Source organism: Mobula hypostoma, chromosome 5 (genome assembly GCF_963921235.1).
Source record: "Mobula hypostoma chromosome 5, sMobHyp1.1, whole genome shotgun sequence".
In the NCBI taxonomy this organism is placed as follows: domain Eukaryota; kingdom Metazoa; phylum Chordata; class Chondrichthyes; order Myliobatiformes; family Myliobatidae; genus Mobula; species Mobula hypostoma.
Window position 1 is genome coordinate 104,573,739 of NC_086101.1, and position 20,369 is coordinate 104,594,107.

Genomic DNA, 20,369 nt, shown 5'->3' on the forward strand with positions numbered 1-20,369 from the left:
AGTTTTTACCCCCCCACAAAGACGTACAGGGTCAGGGGATTTATAGACTGCCTGTGGTGTTTCAGCTTTGGGGAAGGGGTTGAGAAAGTGGGGAGAGGTGGAGGCTGTTGGAAGAAAAACTCATAGGTAAAACTAGAGAGAATGGGAGAGCACCGAGCAAGGAAATGTGGAAGTACAGAAATATGGGAAGCTGAAGTTGAAAGGATTTATACATCTCACTGTGCTCCAGACTTACAAATAGAGGCACAAACTACCACTTACTGAATCCACCAGCAGTTTGGAACAGAAGAAACAGACGCAGCGCAGAACTTTCATTGTCTTTGTCAGGAAACCAACGTGAAAAACAGGCTTTGCCAGCTCGATGTGGCCGAAGTGCCCTGGGCACTCGGTCATGTTACCTGCAAACACAAACAAGATCAAAGCCCACATTACAGCACAAAGACAGGGACCCGCTTCCATCAGGCACTGCTCACCCACCAACTCTGGCATGAGTTGACCCCACTGGAAGGTTGAATTTCAGACACCTTGTATTCAAACATCCTGTCACTTTCTGTCTACCGAGTTCCTGCACACTGGAATTCCCCAAGACAGACTTCGCTCACATCCCCAATTTATACCGCTGGCTGTAATGCTTTTGTATGGCCAAACCCTGAGCCCTGGAACTTCTTCAATCTTTTCCTTCAAGGTGCTTCCGAAAATGCCCGTTATCTGATCTGGGTGTTGCTTTGTGTTTCTGTGAAGCACCTAGGAATGTTTAATGACATTAACTGAGCTACATACACTCAGTGGCCAGTTTATTAGGTACACCTGCTCATTAATTCAAAGATCAGCTAATCATGTGGCAGCCACTCACTGCATAAAAACATGCAGACACAGTCAAGAAGTTCAGTTGTTGTTCAGATCAAACATCAGCATGGGGAAGAAATGTGATCCAAGTGTCTTTGACTGTAGAATGATTGTTGGTGTCAGACAAGGTGGTATGAGTATCTCAGAAACTGCTGATCTCCTGGGATTTTCACATACAACAGTCTCTAGAGTTTACAGAGAATGATCAAAAAAACCAAAAAGAACAACAAATAGCACTTCTGTGAGTGAAAACGCATTGTTAATGAAAGGTGAGGAGAATAGCCAGACTGGTTCAAGCTGATAGGAAGGCAACAGTAACTTAAATAACGAGGGAATATAACAGCATTGTGCATAAGAGCGTCTCTGAACACACATATCAAACTGTACAGCAACAGAAAGCTGTTCCACTCCTTTACCTAAAAAGTGGTCACTGAGTGTAAATGCAGACTGTACATCCCTTGCCAACACAACATTGCTAAACTTTTGCAACACACATCAAAGTTGCTGGTGAACGCAGCAGGCCAGGCAGCATCTCTAGGAAGAGATACAGTCGACGTTTCAGGCCAAGACCCTTCGTCAGGACTAACTGAAGGAAGAGTTAGTAAGAGATTTGAAAGTGGGAGGGGGAGGGGGAGATCCAAAATGATAGGAGAAGACAGGAGGGAGAGGGATGGAGCCAAGAGCTGGACAGGTGGTAGGCAAAGGGGATATGAGAGGGTCATGGGACAGGAGGTCCAGGGAGAAAGACCGGGTGTGGGGGAGGGGGAACCCAGAGGATGGGCAAGAAGTATAGTCAGAGGGACAGAGGGAGAAGGAGTGAGAGAAAGAATGTGTGTATAAAAATAAATAACGGATGGGATATGGGGGGAGGTGGGGCATTAGCAGAAGTTAGAGAAGTCGATGTTCATGCCATCAGGTTGGAGAAACTTATTTTTCTCTTGCCAACCCTTCATTAGTGCTGGTTAAACAGAGCAGTGATGTAACCATTCAGTTGTCTGCTGTTTACGATCTCACTACCCTGTTATATAGAGGTGGGATTAGACTGGAAATCAGGCTCAGAATAACAGCAGATTGCCATGCATCCCCGGAGACCCAGCCTTGTCAGAGTAAGACGCCAACTATATTTAAACTGGAATCCCTCTAGTTACGTAACACAAACAGAGACTAATTGGATCCCATCCCTTAACAAACACCACTATAAACAGAAAAGTGACTCCAGGCTTCGAACTGATCAATTAGGGATGGGAAGCAGGGAAACCACTTGTTATTTTTTGTGCAGAGTAGTCAGGTATGGTGCAGCTATTATTTATTTTGAGATCTAGCACGGTAACAGACCCTACCAACCCAGTGAGCACACACCACCGAATTACATCCATATGAACGATTAGTCCACTAACCCGTACGTCTTGGAATGTGGGAGGAAACCCACAGTCAAGAGGAGAATGAATATCCTGACAGACAGTGGTGGGAATTCAGCACGTGTTGCAGGTGCTGTAACACCGCTACACTACCATATTCCTTCTCCAAGCAAGTCACTTACCTGCACAAGTCTGGCACCTTCCAGTTCTTTCAATTACACCTTGCCTGGGGTCCATCAGCCCACCCAGCTTTGGGCGGCCGCCCTCCGTGGTCTCTGAGTACTTGATTCCACCTTCAGTTACAGACATCCGTTTCTGGGAATGACAGAAAACATAAGACCATCCAATATAGGAGCAGAACCAGGCCATTTGGCCCATCGAGTCTGTTCTGCAATTTCATTATGGCTGATCCATTGTTCCTCTCAGCCCAAATCTCCTGTCTTCTCCCTTCATGCCCTGACCAATCAAGAATCTATCAACCTCTGCCTTAAATATGCCCAGTGACTCAGCCTCCACAGCAATGAATTCCACAGATTCACCACTCTCTGGCTAAAGAAATTCATCTCATCTCCTTTCTAAAAGGATACCCCTCTATTCTGAGGCTGTGTCCTCTGGTCTTAAGACTCCCCACCATTGGAAACGTTCTCTCCACATTCACTCTATCAAGGCCTTTCACAAGGGGTCAATGAGGTAACCCCTGATGTCTAATGAATACAGGCCCAGAACCATCAATCACTCTTCATATGACAACTTCCTCACTCCATGCAGGAGTGAGTTTTACCACTAACAGCCCTTGGAACAAAGGTAATCTGGAGCCTTCAGACTCTTCTGATGAGAAGCACTATATCCAACAGCAGGCTTTGCACTGGCCTTTACACCTCCCCTGGGTGCAATAAGGATCTTTATTAGTGAAATGTGTTGTCTGAGGATGTGCTGGAAGCAGCCCGCAAGAGTCACGACACTTCCAGCACTGATGTGGGGTGCCCACAGCTTACTAACCTGGAGTTGGAATGTGGGAAGAAACTGGAGCACTCACAGGAAACCCATGCGATCACAAGGTACAAATTCATTACATATCGCACAGTGCAGGATTGAACCCAGGCTGCTGGCACTATAAAATGTGAGGCTAACTACTAAGCCACCATGCTGCTCATAACTTCTATTGCTTCGTTATCCAATTATTACTTACACTCCACCTTCCCAACAGTTTCTTCTCACCTACAGTACTGTGTCTTATGTACACTATATAGCTAGGGTCCCCCAAGATGTTTACTACATTACTGTAGTAATTTTATGTATTGTGCTTCCACGAAAGAACAATTTCATGATACAGATGAGTGATGACACATTATTCTGATATGGGTCTATTGTGGACTGAGAGTGGGAAGGGGGCAGGAGAGGGGAAGGCGTGGGAAACACCAGAGGGACACTCTGTAATGATCAATAAACCAACTGTTTGGAATCAAATGACCCCCTCTGGTGTTTCAGGGCTGGTGTGTCTGCACCTGCACCACCCACTGGCTGGCATTCCTCTGCCACCTGTCTCACAGCCCTCCCACGGCACTCCACTCTTGCCATTGCCAGCAACCTCTGCTCCCGCCAGATTTACAAAGTCTTGAGCATATTATGTGCACCCCAGACTTTTGCACAGGAATGTACTTTCATGCATAATCTTCAATGCCCGTTATTTTCAGTGAGGCTGACTGCTCAAGTTTGGTCAGAAATCGCAATAAAGTTATCATAGTCACTCCCCAAATGAACAAGATCATACACATAGTTTTGGCTGTCTCTCCCCATCTATTGGGGAGCAGCAGGTGCATTAGCACCTTAATGGCGATAAATTTCCACTGGACCCCATCACCACAACAGGCAAAGGGCAAAAGATCAGTATCAGGCTTTGCAGCACCAATACAGTGGATGGCACAAGTACTGACAAATAGTGTAAAAGACATATCACCAACACCCATAGATTATGCAGGAGCAGAGGAAGTTAACCACCAGCCAGCATCCCATACCCACTAAGAACACTGCCCTTTGAGCCCAGAGGTATTTTTTCCACAAGGAGCAGCCATGGTATCCTGTAAAGTGTGCTGCTGAAACTTCCAGTTGTGGTTTTGTATGGATTCACAGATCTGTCAACATGATTCCTGGGTGTCAGACAGATGGGAGCAAACATCCTGCATATCAAAGACCCAAATGTGACTGTTTTGCTCAGTCAGGGAGCCCTCTCTTCAATAAGGAAGTCAAATTCTAGACAGGCAGAAAGCAGAGAAGTTCTGCTGCACAGGGCAGGTATACTATGTGATGCTATGCTATGCTACTGGAATGTGTCAAAACTTATAGGATGCCCCAAGCACATGATTAGGCATTGGTTGTCAACATAGCTGAGGAATTTCACTGTACATTTCTATGTATGCACAATAAATGAACCATTTTCATGGATCATCAGCATCTGCTTTCAGGCCAGAATTAAACACACTCCGTAAATCTCAGATTTTCTTCATTGGGCGAGGGCAATCAATCTCATCCAGCCCATCACCCATCCTACTATACTGCTGTTCAATTCACTGCATCCCATTTATTACAGCAGGAGACTGATGTGCAATTTCCAACATAATCCAGAAATTCTTTCCACATCCTTCCCCTGCCTGTACTTTGGTTTTAGTTTTCTTCCCAAAAATACACTTTATTCCAAAATATTACAAGATAAAGTTATTTACATAGAAAAAACATTTGTGGACCCTGAGTCTTTATACTCCAGCTGCCTCTAGTAGGAAGAAGAAACCCATCGTGCTTCTACCTTACTGCCTAGAACCTTGGTCCAATTGTGACTCCACACTTAGTGGAATTTTACCAAATACCTTCCATACTGTAACTAAATTCCTCAGCAGCAGCGCCATTATCCACACCTCCTCACCAAATCAAGCCATTTGCTGCTAGTATGTGATTAGCGCAGTTACACTTTCCCCTGTTTAGATTCTACCTCTGTTAAGGCTGATTTATACTTGTACGTACTAGATTGCACCGTAGCCTACGCAAGTGGGCAACGCCGTTGTGAGCATTTATACTTGTGCATTGGTGTGTCTGCGTCGTGCTCCAATTCACTGCCAAAACGCTAGTTGGTGGTGGGGTTTCTATGCCACTGTGTTGAAATGCAACACGAAGAAACTCAAACTTCAAACAATGGCGACTGAAACTGAAGGAGGGTAAATTTTCTTTGCCTTGTCCAGCCACAGACATGGACGAGGAAATGCATTTCAAATATTTTCAGATGTCAGCAGGTAGATTTGATCTCCAACCATTAATAGTGCATCAGTGTACATACAGTATACTCAAAGACTGGCAATCACCATTCAAGTTTTAGCTTCAGGTGGAAGTCAACAGGCTGTAGCAGCTAGCTACAAACTGGCATCAATTTCGGAGGTCTGTAAAGCTTTATGGAAAGCATTGCAGCCAGAGTTCCTTCTGTGCCCTTCAGTCGTCCAATGGGAAGCTATTGCAGCGTATGAGGAAATGCAATGCTACCAAGTGGACCAATCAGTTGTTGCAGTCTACATCACTGAGAGGTGCACGTTAGGCTACGGCATAGGGTTTGTGTAGAGTACAGCGTAGGGTGCGCCACTACGCTGTACATTTGATGCACAAGTATAAATCAGCCTTTAGACCTGCTACTGGGTACCATTTACATGGACAGCCACCATTAGTAAGTGTGTAAAACACAGGATACCAATTATATCTGTACAATTACCCATTCCTCCCACCAAGACTCTGCTTGCTGTGTATGATATGCCAGTTGAGTCAATTCACAGGAAACTTTGTATTTTTAGGAAGTAGTTGAGGCATAGTAATCATACACTGTGCTTATTTTCCAATGGGAATGTAACCATAGGGAAAATCCAAGGACATACAAAACATTACTTGTTGGATCCATGCTCAAAGCTGCCTTACAATACAGTCAACCTCACTAATCCAACTACCTATAATCCAGTTCCTTCGATAATCCAGCACTGATGCTTAATGTGATCCTTCTGTAATTCGGCATTTTCACTAATCAACCCGGCACTCCTCAGGTCCCAATAGTGCCGGATTAGTGAGGGTCAACCTGTACAGGGTTAGGCAATCGAGAGCCCCCCCCCACCCCCCAAACACAAGGATCACTCCTTTGCTAGTCTCAGCCACCAACCCTATCGTCATGAAACCACTTGGAAATTTTTCAACTTTCACTGCTCTGAGGTTCACAGAATTGTAATCCCCCTGACAATACAGTGTGGCAGTCCTCTCCAGAAGTAAACATTCACAGGGCAGACCTCAAAAGTTAAAGACTGTTGTGATTCAGAGCTGAAAGGAACTCCAGAAAGGCCAGTGCACATCCTTTGCAAATGACACATTCATTACTGTATTTGTTTGCAAATAGAATTTACTTGATGGAATTTCTAAACAGGGCTGTACAAGTAACAGTCAAAATGGAGTAAAAATAAATACTTGAAGGGAAAATATTTACCAGTTGACAGGGCCAAGCAGACACCAAAGTAAACAGGCATGAAGGACCTCTCGTGCAGCCCTCAAGCCCAAACTAAAAATTTAATTTGGTAAGTCTTGTCTGGTTAAAAACCCTACAGTCTTACTGAATTCCCATTACAATGGTGTCCTTCAGCATTGCAAGCTTCTAAAGCATTCTCCAGATAGACCCCTTGGAAACCACCCACCACACCTCATACTGCCTGAGGCCCCAAACTCTGGCATTCTTCTGAGCCACCACCTTCTCCATCTTAAAAACTCAGAATCACACGATAGTCTGCTGACTTTGTTGGATAATGTACACTACAATGTTTGGAGAATCAGTGAAGGTATAGGCAAACCCATTATGGCACCCTCACAATCACCTCAAATAGCAAGTTGAGGCAAGAGTAGGATGCTAAAACATTTGCACTCTGCCATCAGCTTGCCTCTATTTGTACTTGTCTAATGTTTTGGTCAAAATGACGACATTTCACTGAAGGACCACAAATCTTTACCATCATCTGTCAAGCCCTGGAGTGACACAGTCAATGCTGAAATGGACAGCTTTTCTTTTAAAAAAAAAACTGGAGTTGAGGCACTTTAGAAGGTACCACTTAGGGGAGTAAGCAGGCAGAAAAGTAGAGGCCAGGCTCATCAGCCATGAACTTTAAGGCAGGCATTTTGGGTAATGGGCTAAAGCCTACATTTGTGTTATTACAACTGACTGGCAGATGTTAATGAGGTAGTGGCTGATTCTGGGAGGTGGGCAGGTGAACTGGAAAATAACAGGAGAAACTCACAGCATAAAGTTTTATTGGTAATTTGTTTTTATTGCAAACAATCTTTAAACGCCAACATACATGCCAAATCAACAGTCACATAAAAATGGTGCCAGAGCCAAACCCATACCTACGGGATTTTACAAGATGATCACTGCATGGGCAAACAAGTTTTTGCTGGAATGTGTTACAATTACATCACTCCCATGTTACAGTCAATGTCAACTCAAGTTTGAATGAGGTGGTCCTGGACTGATGCCTCCTGACCTGATCTTATGGCACGAATTGCACAAGGAGAGGCTCTGTTGTCAGCAGGCCTGAGGTGCTGCAGGCAATTATTAGCTGGGCCGCAGGTGAGGCAGTCCTTCTTAATACGAGAAAAATGAAGCCATTTGCAGCAATCCCAAATCCCCTGGAAGTGTGCTCAACATTTCCAGTATTCCAATGTGTTTAAGCACATCATCCAGAGCAGATGTACAGTGGTCCCATGCCCCATTGTAGTTCAGCATGACAAGGCCAATTGCCCCAAGGAGGAGAGGAAAATCACAGCAGGAAGCAGCAAAGAATCTAACGAAGCCAGTTCCTAGATTGCAATGCTTAACAACTGCAGACAGTTCACCTCCTTTATTCTGTGAAAAGCCTTGGTGACACTTGAATCTGCTCAAACCAGAGGCATCATTAAAGCAGGCAGGACAATGCTTGGCTTAGTAGTCATTAACCATCAGTTAGTCTCCCTCATTGGACTACTGTGATGCAGAGGCTCATGGATAATCCAAAGCTAGTCACCAACTCCAGCAATCTTTTATAATAGTGTAGCTCAAATCACAACTGTGCTTTCAAGACACCCTCTTTCCCAGAAGAACAAACCTTCAGTACAACTCTTGGATTAAAGGTTTTGGCACTGCAGTGAACAGGACAGCCACATGAGACTGGAAGAGCAATTTATTGGCATTACTAAATTAGATTAAAATCAATATCTGATTGATTAACAATCAAAGTGAGTGAAGAGGGGCAAGAAAAATTGAAGCCTGGGAGATATCAGGGAATTAAGAGGAAGTGGAGATCCACCCATTTATGAAGAATATACTGGAACACAGCAGGCAGAGATGGAGAGGGGGAAGTAGTTTTGGATATCGTAAGCCAAATAGTTCTATTCTGCTTATATTCAACACCTGCAAAAGGAAATTTAAATGACAGTTGTCCTGCCTACGTCACAGGTTAAAAACTTCACATTAAATTCACAGTAAAAAATTTAGGACACAGGCCAGGAAAAAGACTTTAGAAGAAAAAAAGATTTGTTTCTTCAAAGCCATGTTTCTTTAAATCTTACAGGCAGCATACAAGACTCCCTCGATAAATACTCAAAAGACTTTGCAGAAATTAACGAGTTATAAAAGTATCATTCACTTTGCAGAACTGGAGTTTAAAAGCATACCCATTTAATCATGATTTTTGTTTACACAATTTGGTCGAGTATAAAAAAGTTTTGAGATAAAATTAGATAGAAGTTCGCAAAGTGTCACAATATAGCGAAAAAAAGCTTAAAAGAATAAAATTAAAATGCGAATAATAAATACAACACTTTGATCGTTTATACAGATTAAAATTGAATCGCCCAACCCTAAAGAACAAAATACAAGTCTAAAAACATACCATTTCATCTGGGCTCAGGATACCAAACTGAACCCTTTTGATGGAGCGCAGTGGGCATGCGCTATCTCCGGAAGGAGGTCCTTGCATGGCTCAAACTCCCAGCAGTCTAGCGACGTCTCTTTAGGGGGCGGGTAAGAAATAACTCCCTCTCACCTTTGAGAAAATTGTGTAAAATCGTACTTTAACAGCCACCGGGCAACGCGACAGTAACACTCACATTGACTACAAAAAATCGGAAACCCACGTTTTCACCTTTAACTATCACCCCTACCAACACCTCCCTATTCCTCCCCTTTTTCCCTCCCGCACCGAATGCGCTCGAAGCGCATCTGAAGACTCAATAGCTTGTGCGCCGTATTATATAGATTTCAGATAGCTACGGGGTCACCAAACTTCTATCGCAGGGACTCGAACACCACCATATGGAAATGAGCTCGGCCGAACGGGGCCAGCGTGTAGCTGATTGGTCCAGCTACGGGACGCTGGGTGGGGTTTGGCCCCGCTCGTGCCGTTCGGATCGTTGCATATTTTAATTTTCGGAACCCCGCCTCCGTGGTTGCTACGGAAATGCCCGAGAATTACCGAAGTTTAGGGAAAGGGATTTTTTTGGCGGACCCAGAGAGGGGAGAAAGCAGCAACGCTCGGCGGTTCTGAGGCGTTGTAGTGCTTGCGGCCTAGGTTCTTTTCACCGGAAGCACTGTTCACTAGCCATGTTTTTATCGTCAGTTCACACCCCCAAAGAAAAATTTCGTTGTTAAATTGGATCGAATCAAGCCCAATTCTGATTTTCCGTTAGTCAGTATCTCTTACGTGCTATTTTCGTCGAAATTCTCATTTCTCAGCCGAGCCTCGGTCTATCCTAACCGGGTACCCGCATCCTTGTTGTCTTAGGTTGGTATTTGGTTATCAGGAAAGTCCGCTGAGAGCCTACTGGTGAGTATTTTTGCTGGGAGGGATGGAAGCCAAGAGAAAAAAACTGGCTTTGCGTGAAGGGGTTGACTTACCGAACTATTAGATTATGAAAACCCCATTAAATACGCGTTTAAAGAACGTTTGGTGGGGATTTGTTAGCTAAGGCCCCGATTGTGATTATGTAGAGAAAATGGTGGCAAGTTGTTTGGTAGCCGTTGACCAACAATGGATAAGTAGGTCTTGTCTTCGAGTTTTAAACCGGAATAAAACGCTATTTTTATACTAAGTTAAGTCGCGCATAATGTTTACAAGTTTTAAAACTCTTTTAACGGCCAAGTCTCTTTTCTCTCTCCGAAACGATCATCCGAACTTTACAAATGCCTAAGTAAAATGTGCCTGTGGCGTAGCTTTTTATACCTTTCTGTTTAAATTATTTTAAACGTGCGCTTAAATCGAGCTGCTCATCTTTTCGGGAGGAGCAAAATCGCATTTTTACAAGTTTTAATTGGTAAGTTTACTTAAAAACAACTTTATTCTTGACTACAAATTAAAAGGTTCACTTTCCAAAATACCATGTTAAAAAAAATACAGGGCTAGCAGAGCTTAATGCTTTATAACGTTAGGTATTTAATATAGAATATAATTTAAAAACTTGAGCATATACTTATAAATGTTTAATAGTTTAGACTTTAAAATATATATTAGTCCTAAATGATTGGTTTGCAATAAGATGAGGCTAATTCAATAATAACATCAATACAAATAGTTCCAAATATTTAGGGCCATGCATGTCATAGATGTCAAATTTGATTCTTAGTCTGTGGAAGTGATGATGGGCTGTGGTCTTGTTGAAAGGGAGAGCAAGTTTAAAGGACTGACTGGCTTATTCTTGTTCCTATTTCTTTTGTTCTTCAGGTTAATGTTATCAGTTTGTAAATTTTACTGGTCTAACATAGTTCGCTAAGATTGATATGGTCTGAGTGTCCACACTCAGATCACAGATTGATATTGTCACTGCATATCTACACTCACTGGCCCTGGGTACGAGCAGCACGATTTCCATAAGACATTCAAGATCCCCTCCAAAAACCGAGGGAACTTGGGTCTGGATATTTGTCCAGCTGGTGCATTTAGGATATAGGAGCAGAATTAGGCCTTTAGGCCCATCGAGACTGCACTGCCATTTGACCATGGCTGACTTATTTTCCCCCTCAGCCCCATAATCTTTGACTCCCTGACTAATCAAGGACCAAACAACCTCAGCTTTAAATATGCCCAATGACTTGGCCTTCATAGCTGTCTATGGCCATGAATTCCACAGACTGATCGCCTTCTGGCTAAAGAAATCCCTCCTTTGTTTTAAAGGGATGCGTGGCAGTACTTGCAGGCTGCCCCCAGCACATCTTTTGTTGTGTTGGTTAATATAAATGGTGTATTTCATTGTTTTGATATATGCATAATATGTAAGTCTGTATATGTAAGTCATTTATATGTAATAAATGTAAGTCTGAATTTTTTTAGATAATTTGCTTCTTTGTATGCAGACCAAGGGCCACTATTAAAATCTGAGGCCTGACCTAATGTAGAAACATCACTGCCTCTGATCTGCAGCAGATCCTTGTCTGGAATTTGAGTTGGCAATTCAGCCCATCAAGTCTGCTCCACCATTCAGTTATGGCTGCTCCTTTTTCCCCTCCTCAGCCCCACAACCCAGCCTCTCCCCATAACATTTGATGCTGTGACCAATCAAAAACCTTTCAGTTTCTGCCTTAAATACACCCAGTGACCTGGCCTCCACAACTGCCTGTGGTAACAAAATTCACAAGTTCATCACCTACTGGTTAAAGAAAATTCTCTGCTTTTCTGTTTTAAATGGATGTCCCTCTATCCTGAGGCTGTGGCCTGTTGTCCTAGACTCAACCACCGTAGGAAACATCCTGTCCACAGTGAGTGCAGGCCAGAGCCATCAAATGTTCTTCATATGATAACCCTTTCATCCTTATGAACCTTCTCTGAACCCTCAGCAGTGCCTTATAAAGCCTCAGCATCACATCCCTGCGCTTGTATTCTAGACCTCTTGAAATGAATGCTAGCATTGTATTTGGCTTCCTCACCACAGACACAGCCTGCAAGTTAACGCTTAGGGTGTTCTGTGCAACGACTCCATGGCCCTTTGCATCTCAGATTTTTGAATTTTTCTCCCTGTTTAGAAAATAGTCTGCATATTTATTTCTACTACCAAGGTGCTTGGTTATGCTTTTTCCAACATTTACCACTTTCTTGCCCATACCTCTAAATCTAGCCCTTCTGCAGCCTACCTGTTTCCCCAACACTACCTGCCCCTCTACCAGTCTTCATATCATCTGCAAATTTAGCAACAAAGCCATCTAATCCTTCATCTAAATAATTTATATATGGCATAAAAGGAAGCAGTCCCAACACTGACTCCCATGGAACACCACTAGTCACCGCCAGCCAACTTACTGCTTCCCACTTACTGCTTCCTACCAATCAGCCATGTCTCTAACCAGGTAAGTAATTTTTCCCATAATACCATAGGCTCTTAACTTGGTAAGCAGCCTCATGTGTGGCACCTTGTCAAAGGCTTTCTGATAGTTGAAATATGGATTCAGTCGAAACAGTAAATAAAACATCTTAGAATGCATGAAAGATAATTGTCTAATACCAGCAGGTATGAGACAGGAGCTGAGCCACAATTAGATTTCTGGCGTTGTTACTGAAAAGATGAGGAGGCAAGTGAAATTTACAAGGGTATGCCAGGACTAAGGTGCTTTAGCTAGGAAGAAATGTTAGTTGCCTTCCTTGAAACAAAGACCCTCCTTTGTGTATTATCCAACACTTTTGTTCCATCTTCCACAGGTGTCATCTGTTCTGCTCAGTGTTTCTGTTGCCTTGTATTTTTCTGGTAGTTGATTCATTTGCCTTTGGGGAATGTGTAGGCTGCAGTTAGTAACCTTCCTTGTAGTTGTAGTTTAGTGGACTGATGTGCTAATTAACAGGAGTAAAGATTAGACTTTGCACTGGAGTGGATCTGATGCATAGTCCTCTGGCTATGGAGGAGCTGGTGGGTACATCAAAATGATGGAACAGTAGGAGTGCCAGTACTCCTTGCCAGTGTAGCTACTGGTCCTTTATATTTTTCTATATAGAGTCACTTCTACACTTTCACTGAAGCCCTGTAATTCCAATTGTGAAGTACCAGTTAAATCTGCATCCACCACTCTGTCCAATATTCTGGGGCATTCCAAATAGTTTCCACTCTGGTTATTTTGCTGACTCTCTTCTTGGCCGTTTCACCAAGAGGAACAGCTTTTCTGCATCTACTTTCACCCTACTCTTTGCAGGATAAAATCCACACACTACGAATTTCCAGATCCTTTCTCCTCTGCACCCTGATCATATCTTTTCTGAAGTCCTCACAGCAGAATGCATGCTTTACCACCAGTTGTAAGTACAGCGTCAGAACTTTCTCAGCCCACCCTGACAAAATCAAAGATGTGAGCTTGTGTACATCTAAGTCTGAGCCAGAAATAACTACAGGACAGAAGCAGGTACTTCAGCCCCCTGAGTCCATGTGACCTTCCTTTCACATCATCCTACATGGAGTTAGAGAGTGATACAGCATAGAAACAGGCCCTTCAGCACCACAGATCCTCAACAATCTCCCTGCTATCCCCAGTTGTCTGCAATCAGCTCTATCCAAATGCCTCTAAACGTTAGAACTCTTGGCAAGCTTTGTATAAATAGCAACAAGGGGAAAGACCAGGAAAACCCATGGCTGTGCTCAAACCTGGCAACAAAGATGAGGTCACCACCAAACTTCAGGAAGGTGGCAGCAAATTAGTTGTCATTGATTTCAATGTGTCCCGGTGTTGCCCATGAAAACTAAATCAAAACTTGCTGGAGTTTTCTGAGCAATCAGCCAATGTGATTTCGCTGAGGTTTATCTTTGCCCGATATTTGTCTTTTTCAAGCATGGAAAGGAGGTTTAAAAATAGTTGGGAGCACAAGCATGCATGGGGAATACAATACAGTGAAGCAGTTTGGGGGTGGGAGTTCAGAGTTCAATCCCAGTGGATTCGGCTAGGGTTAAATCAGGGGTTGCTAGGGGGCACAGCTTGATGGGCCAGGAGGATCTGTTCCCTGCTGTATTGCTAAATAAATAAATGAATGAATGAATGTTCAGCTGCTTCCTCATTGCAGTTACTCCCTTCTTTGTAAGGAAGTTACTTATCAGGTGCTGAGTCAGTGCAATTCATTGCCATAGACAGCAATGGAGGTGAAGTCAGTTGGGTATATTTACAGCAGAGGTTAATAGGTTCTTGATTTGTAAGGCTGTCAAAGGTAATGGGGAGAAGGCAGGAAAATGGGGTTGAGGGGCATAATAAATAGCCATGATGGAATGGCAGGGCAGACTTGATTGGCCGAATTGCCTAATTTTGCTCCTTTGTCTTATGGTCTTGAATCTCTCATCTTTAATCTCGTATTTGTGCCTTATCCATTTTAATAAAGTTATGAGGTCACCCCTCATTCTCTGCACTGGTCAACTGTTTTCTCTAATTCAGCAACCTAAAACCTTTTATTAACCCTCTCACAATACACAATGCTCCCGTGCATCCTCAGCAATGACTTGTATAACTGTAACATAATGTCCCTATTCCTAAGTTTGATGAAGGCCTGAATGCTAAGTGCTGCCTTCACCACTCTATCCACCTGCCCAGTGACTTTCAGCAAACTTGTAAACTTGTACTCCCAGTTCTCTTTGTTCACACAACACTTGTGCCCTGCCATTCACTGTAAGAATCGTCCAAAATACATCACTAACATACATAGTTAAAATCCATTTGTTTTCTCAGCCCATCTCCCTTAAATTTAGGAGTTTCTAACCTCCTTATGCTATGGCCCAATTATATTAAGCAAGGTGTCAGTGGACCTCGGTTGGGAGCCCCTGCCTGAAATGATCAACATCTCTTTACAATTCATTGTAACTTGCTTCACTGTCAACAAGACCCTGATCGAGTATCATCAGCAAATTTGGTAATGGTCATTTATGAAATTTATTTCAATATGAATGAGGTTCTAACACTGACCCCTGGGGCACCCCACTCATCACAATCCTCTGCTTCCTATCATTGAGTCAATTCTGAATCCACCTCAGTTACGTAGCTCATGCGACCTGACCTTGCAGATCACCTGCCAGCTGGGAGTTTGTCAAAGGCCTTATTAAAGACAGCATCCATTTGTTTTAACTTCATCTATCTGTTTAACCTGGTAATGGGTGGTACAGTACCACAGCAGTTAGCATAATACTACTAGTGCCAGCAACCTGGATTAAGCATCCATTATCTCAAGTAGAGAAGCCATTGCTTTTGTCAAATATGATTTATCTCTTTACAAATTCTGAAATGTTTTCTATTAATTCAGCATATCCAAGTTGTGTTTAATTTTGTTGCGGATTGTTGTTTCTTGAAGCTTCTCTAGTCAGATTAAACAAAGTGGCCTGCACTTAATTGGTGACTCTTGCAGTCTGCCCCCAAAACATCCTTGGGCACATGACTGGCACATTTCACTGTTTCTTTTTTTTTTAATTTTATTTTTATTTGGATAAGGAATTCACAATTATCATGTACTTTTTTCACACATATAACCTTTTCCATTTTTTTATATGTATAAAACTACAATTATTTATACATTCTTAAGTACACATTGAGATGATATAAAAGGAAAATAAACATTTAAATAGATAATTATGTACTGTGGTAAATCTAACCTATTAGGCTAAGTTATGAAATTAGTTGTTAAGAAAAATGGTAATAATAGTTTCCATACAACCCTTCTGGACCATTTCCACTGGTCCAAAATGTTGCATACTAGCCTATATACCAACCATTGTAGGTGTTTATATCCCAATTTGTTCGTGCTTGTTCCTGCCCGCAGACATAATTATCCAATCCCTATGTACTTATTTACTTAATTTTTTCTTTTTTTTTATCCCTTTCCCAAATCTTTCCCTTTACTTGTGTTAATTCTCTATTTTCCAAAAAAAAACAAACATTTTGACTAGGGGTGCTTACGTTTGCAATATTACTGTGTTGATGAGAAGAGCAATATAAATCATTAGGAGAGTCATCTAAAGTCTGCTCGCATTGGGGTTATATATTCAATCCATTTATTCCAGATTTGATAAAATGTTTCTTTTTGAGTTCTCAGGGAGTAAGTCAACTTTTCCATTTTAAATATTTCCAAGATAATTTCGTACCAATCTTCTAATGTAGGTGGTATTGGATTTAGCCATTTTCTAGTGATTGATTTCTTACTTGCCGCTAAGAGGGCCTGCAGCAACTTTATATCTTCCTTCTGTTCAAGGAACAATACATGCCCCAAATAGAGCGTCTCAAAGTTCAGAGGTATCTGGGACCTAAGTACCTTAACTAATGTTCTATGAATACCTTCCCAAAATAGACTTAATTTAGGGCAATCCCAGAAAATATGAAAATGATTTGCCTCCTTGGAGCCGCACCTTCTCCAACACATCACATTTGTATCTTTATATTTTTCCTGATATGGGGTCTTGAAGTATCTTATAATGTTTTTCCAACAATGTTCTCTCCAAGTCAAAGAATTAGTCGAGGACCATTGAAAGCTGCAGATTTTCCCCCAAGCCTCCTCTGAAAGTACCAACCCCGCTTCTTTCTCCCACTTCTCTTTAATATACAGTGTATTTATATTTTTAGCATGGAACAGTGCATTATATAGGCGAAAAACTGATTTACTAGGTATTGAACTGCAAGCCGAATTCAGAATCTTGAAAAATTCTAATTCTACTGTTGATAGGTCTGTATATCTACAACTCTGGTTAACATAGTTTCGTATTTGAAGGTACCTAAAAAAAAAAAAGTCATCATGTTCTAGGCCATGTTTGTCCTGCAGGATTTGGAAACTTTGTAATACTCTTTTATCTATAAATGAGAGGTAGGTTGTAAGACCTTTCTTTATCCATAGCTCAAATCTTTTATCTCCTCTGTTGGGAAGGAATTCGGTATCATATGCACACCATCTAAAGAGTTTTAGCATGTTATTAATTCCACATGAATTAACCACCTTCTGCCATACTTTTAATGTAAGATTTATCCAAGCATTATTAAATTTTTCCAACTGGGCCATCAATCCTTTGTCAGCTATTGAGGCCTGAAGAGGAAAACTGTCAACTAATCCAAATTCTATTTCCTTCCATCTAGCCTTATATTCCCTATTACACCAATATAACAGAGGGGTTATCTGTGAGGCATAAAAATAATTTCTCAGGCAAGGAAGAACCATACCTCCTCTTTCCTTCCCTAACTGTAAGGTGTTATATCGAATTCTAGGTTTCCTTCCTTGCCAAATGAAGCAGGAAATCCATTTGTCCCATTCCCTGAATTGATTATCATCCACCTCCACTGGTAAAGTACGGAAAAGATATAATAACCGAGGAAGAATATTCATTTTTATAGTATTTATCCTTGAATTTAAACTTAAAAAGGGGATAAGATTCCATCTATGCATATCTGCTTTTATCTCTGAGATTAATGGCCCATAATTTACCTGTGACAGTGTTGAAAGATCCTTCGGCAGGGTTATTCCTAAATATTTTAATGATTTAGCTTCCCACTTAAGATCGTATGTATCCTGCAATTTTTTGGATGGTGTATAATTTAGGGACATAACCTGCGTTTTCTTTACATTTATTTTATAACCTGATATTTTTCCAAAGTCATCCAACAGTGTAGACAATCCTATAAATGATTTTTCTGGTTCACTCAGATAGACCAAAACATCATCTGCGAATAACGCCACTTTCTGTTCAGTCCCTGCCACCTTGATGCCTTTTACGATTTTGCTCTGTCTTATTAGTTGGGCAAGTGGTTCAATATACAGCGCAAAAAGGAGAGGAGAAATTGGGCATCCCTGTCTAGTGCCTCTCTCCAAAATGAAGGAGTCAGAGAGGTCCCCATTTATCTTAATTCGGGCTGTAGGGCTGTCATATAGAGTCTGAATTACTTTAATAAACCTCTCCTGAAAGCCGAATCTTCCTAACACTCTGTATAGGAATGCCCAACTAACTGAATCAAAAGCTTTCTCAGTGTCCAATCCTACTGCCATTGTCTCTGTCTCGTTCTTAATAACCTGTTCTAATATGTGCAGAGTTCTCCTTGTGTTGTCCTGTGTTTGTCTTTGTTGAATAAATCCAGTCTGGTCTAAATGGATTAGGCCAGGTAAAAGCTTTTCCAATCTGCGCGCTAATATAGATGTAAATAGTTTGTAATCTAAATTAAGAACACTAATTGGCCGATAATTGCCACATTCTAGTTTATCTTTACCCTCTTTAGGAATAACTGAAATAATTGCTTCTCTCCAGGAAGGTGGAGTTTCTCCTCTCTGCAAGATCCAATTAAAGGTGTTAAGTAGTAATGGGGCTAACTGTGTCTTCAGGGACTTGTACCACTCTGAGGTAAACCCATCAGAACCCGGGGACTTTCCAGCCTTTAACCTGGAGATGGCCACGTTCAGTTCTTTGACAGTTACTGGTTCTAATAAACTTTCATTTTGTAAATCTGTAAGTTTAGGTAGATCTAAAAAATTCAATACACTGTCTATATAGGGCTCATTGGGGGCCCGAGGTTGGGAGTACAGCTCTCGATAATATGTTTCAAAACTCTCTTGAATTTTCCCTATTGTACTCTCCACAAGCTTTGTCTTTGGATTCTTTATTTTATGAATTGCATTGTCTGCTTGTTGTTTTCGTAATTTATATGCTAATAATCTAGCTGATTTACCTCCTACTTCATAATTCTTTTGTCTCAGGTAAAGAAAATTTCTTTGAGTTTCCAACGTATAAATATCATCAATTTCACTTTGCAATTTCCTAATTTCCTGTTTTCGATTTGAATTACTTTTGTTGCTATCTACAACTTGAAGTTGTTTTAATTTTCCTTGAAGGTCTGCTAATTTTTGTGCATTGATTTTTTTTCATGTGAGTAGTAATGGAAATAATTTTCCCTCTCAGTACAGCTTTCAATGTATCCCATAAAATCACTGGTGATGTTTCTCCCGTGTCATTAAGGTCTAGATATTCTTTGATTTCTCCCCTTAATCTCTCCATTACTTTCGGGTTATTGAGTATATGTGAGTTTAGCCTCCATAGTGTTTTCCTCATTTACCTTTCCAGGATTAGAGACATAGAGACTGGGCTATGATCCGACAGATCAATTGTTGCAATATTACAGTTTTTTATCCTGAGTCTATCTGTATTAAAGATAAAGAAATAGTCTATCCTTGAATAGGCTGAATGAGGGAAAGAGTAATATGTATAATCTTTACTTGTAGGGTGTAATTCCCTCCAGACATCTATAATTCCCAACTCCTCCATTAATGAATTCACTTTCCGAGTCAGAGGTTTATTCTGAGTAACTATTCTTGAAGAATCTAATATAGGATTTAATCTAATATTAAAATCCCCTCCACAAATTACTACCCCTTGAGAACTGACCATTAGGTCAAAAATGTGTCTATAAAATGACCATTCACTACCTGGAGGAGCATAAACATTCAGCAATGTTATTTCTGTACCTTCTATTCTTCCTGTGATTTTTACAAACCGTCCTTCTTTGTCTCTAGTCTCTGAAATATGTTCATAATTAAGAGTACTTGATATTAAAGTAGCTACCCCTCTTTTGTGACTCAATTTATATGATGAATAAAATACATGCTTAAAGCCCATTCTTTTTAATTTTCCATGTTCAGATTGGCTCATATGTGTTTCCTGGAGGAAATCTATTTGTGCCCTCTCTTTTTTCAATTTAGACATAATCTTATTTCTTTTAATTGGATTCAAAACCCCATTAACATTATAGGAAATTATTTTTACCAATTCAGTTTGCATTTTTCTCTAAAAAAGCACTCCCCTTTTCTAAAAACAGTAAGCAATCCCTTCTCAACAGTAAACCAAGACATATAACCACACCCTAGACATTTCTGAACGTATAACATTTGAAAATTTTTCCCGACTTCCCACAGTGAGGCCTGAGCACCGACCCGCCTAGATAACCTCAATCTTCACCCTGTGTTAGAGGGCCCTCAGCAGTTTGAATAATCATAGAGAATTTTCTCCTATTTATGTCTGGACCATATTGCTATCATTCAAGTTATTCCGCCTAGTTTATTTTCAGTTACCAGTTTTCATTTTAGTTTTAAGTCCGATTTACTCTTTTCAGTCATCTCTCTTAATTAATCTGTATTCTCTGTACATTCGTGTCTGAAT

General features: G+C 41.3%; 1 protein-coding gene across 1 annotated transcript in view; it reads right to left on the bottom strand.

Annotated features, from left to right (window-relative positions):
* polr2a (RNA polymerase II subunit A) overlaps nt 1-9,448 on the bottom strand; it is a 63,179-nt gene extending 53,731 nt beyond the window's left edge. The window contains exons 1-3 of the mRNA XM_063048688.1: nt 9,137-9,448; nt 2,387-2,519; nt 262-398 (exon numbers count right to left, since the gene is read on the bottom strand). Coding sequence (XP_062904758.1) covers nt 262-398; nt 2,387-2,519; nt 9,137-9,223 — 357 coding nt within the window. The 5' untranslated portion in view covers nt 9,224-9,448. The remainder of the gene's footprint in view (nt 1-261; nt 399-2,386; nt 2,520-9,136) is intronic.
* Between the last annotated feature and the right edge of the window lie 10,921 nt (nt 9,449-20,369).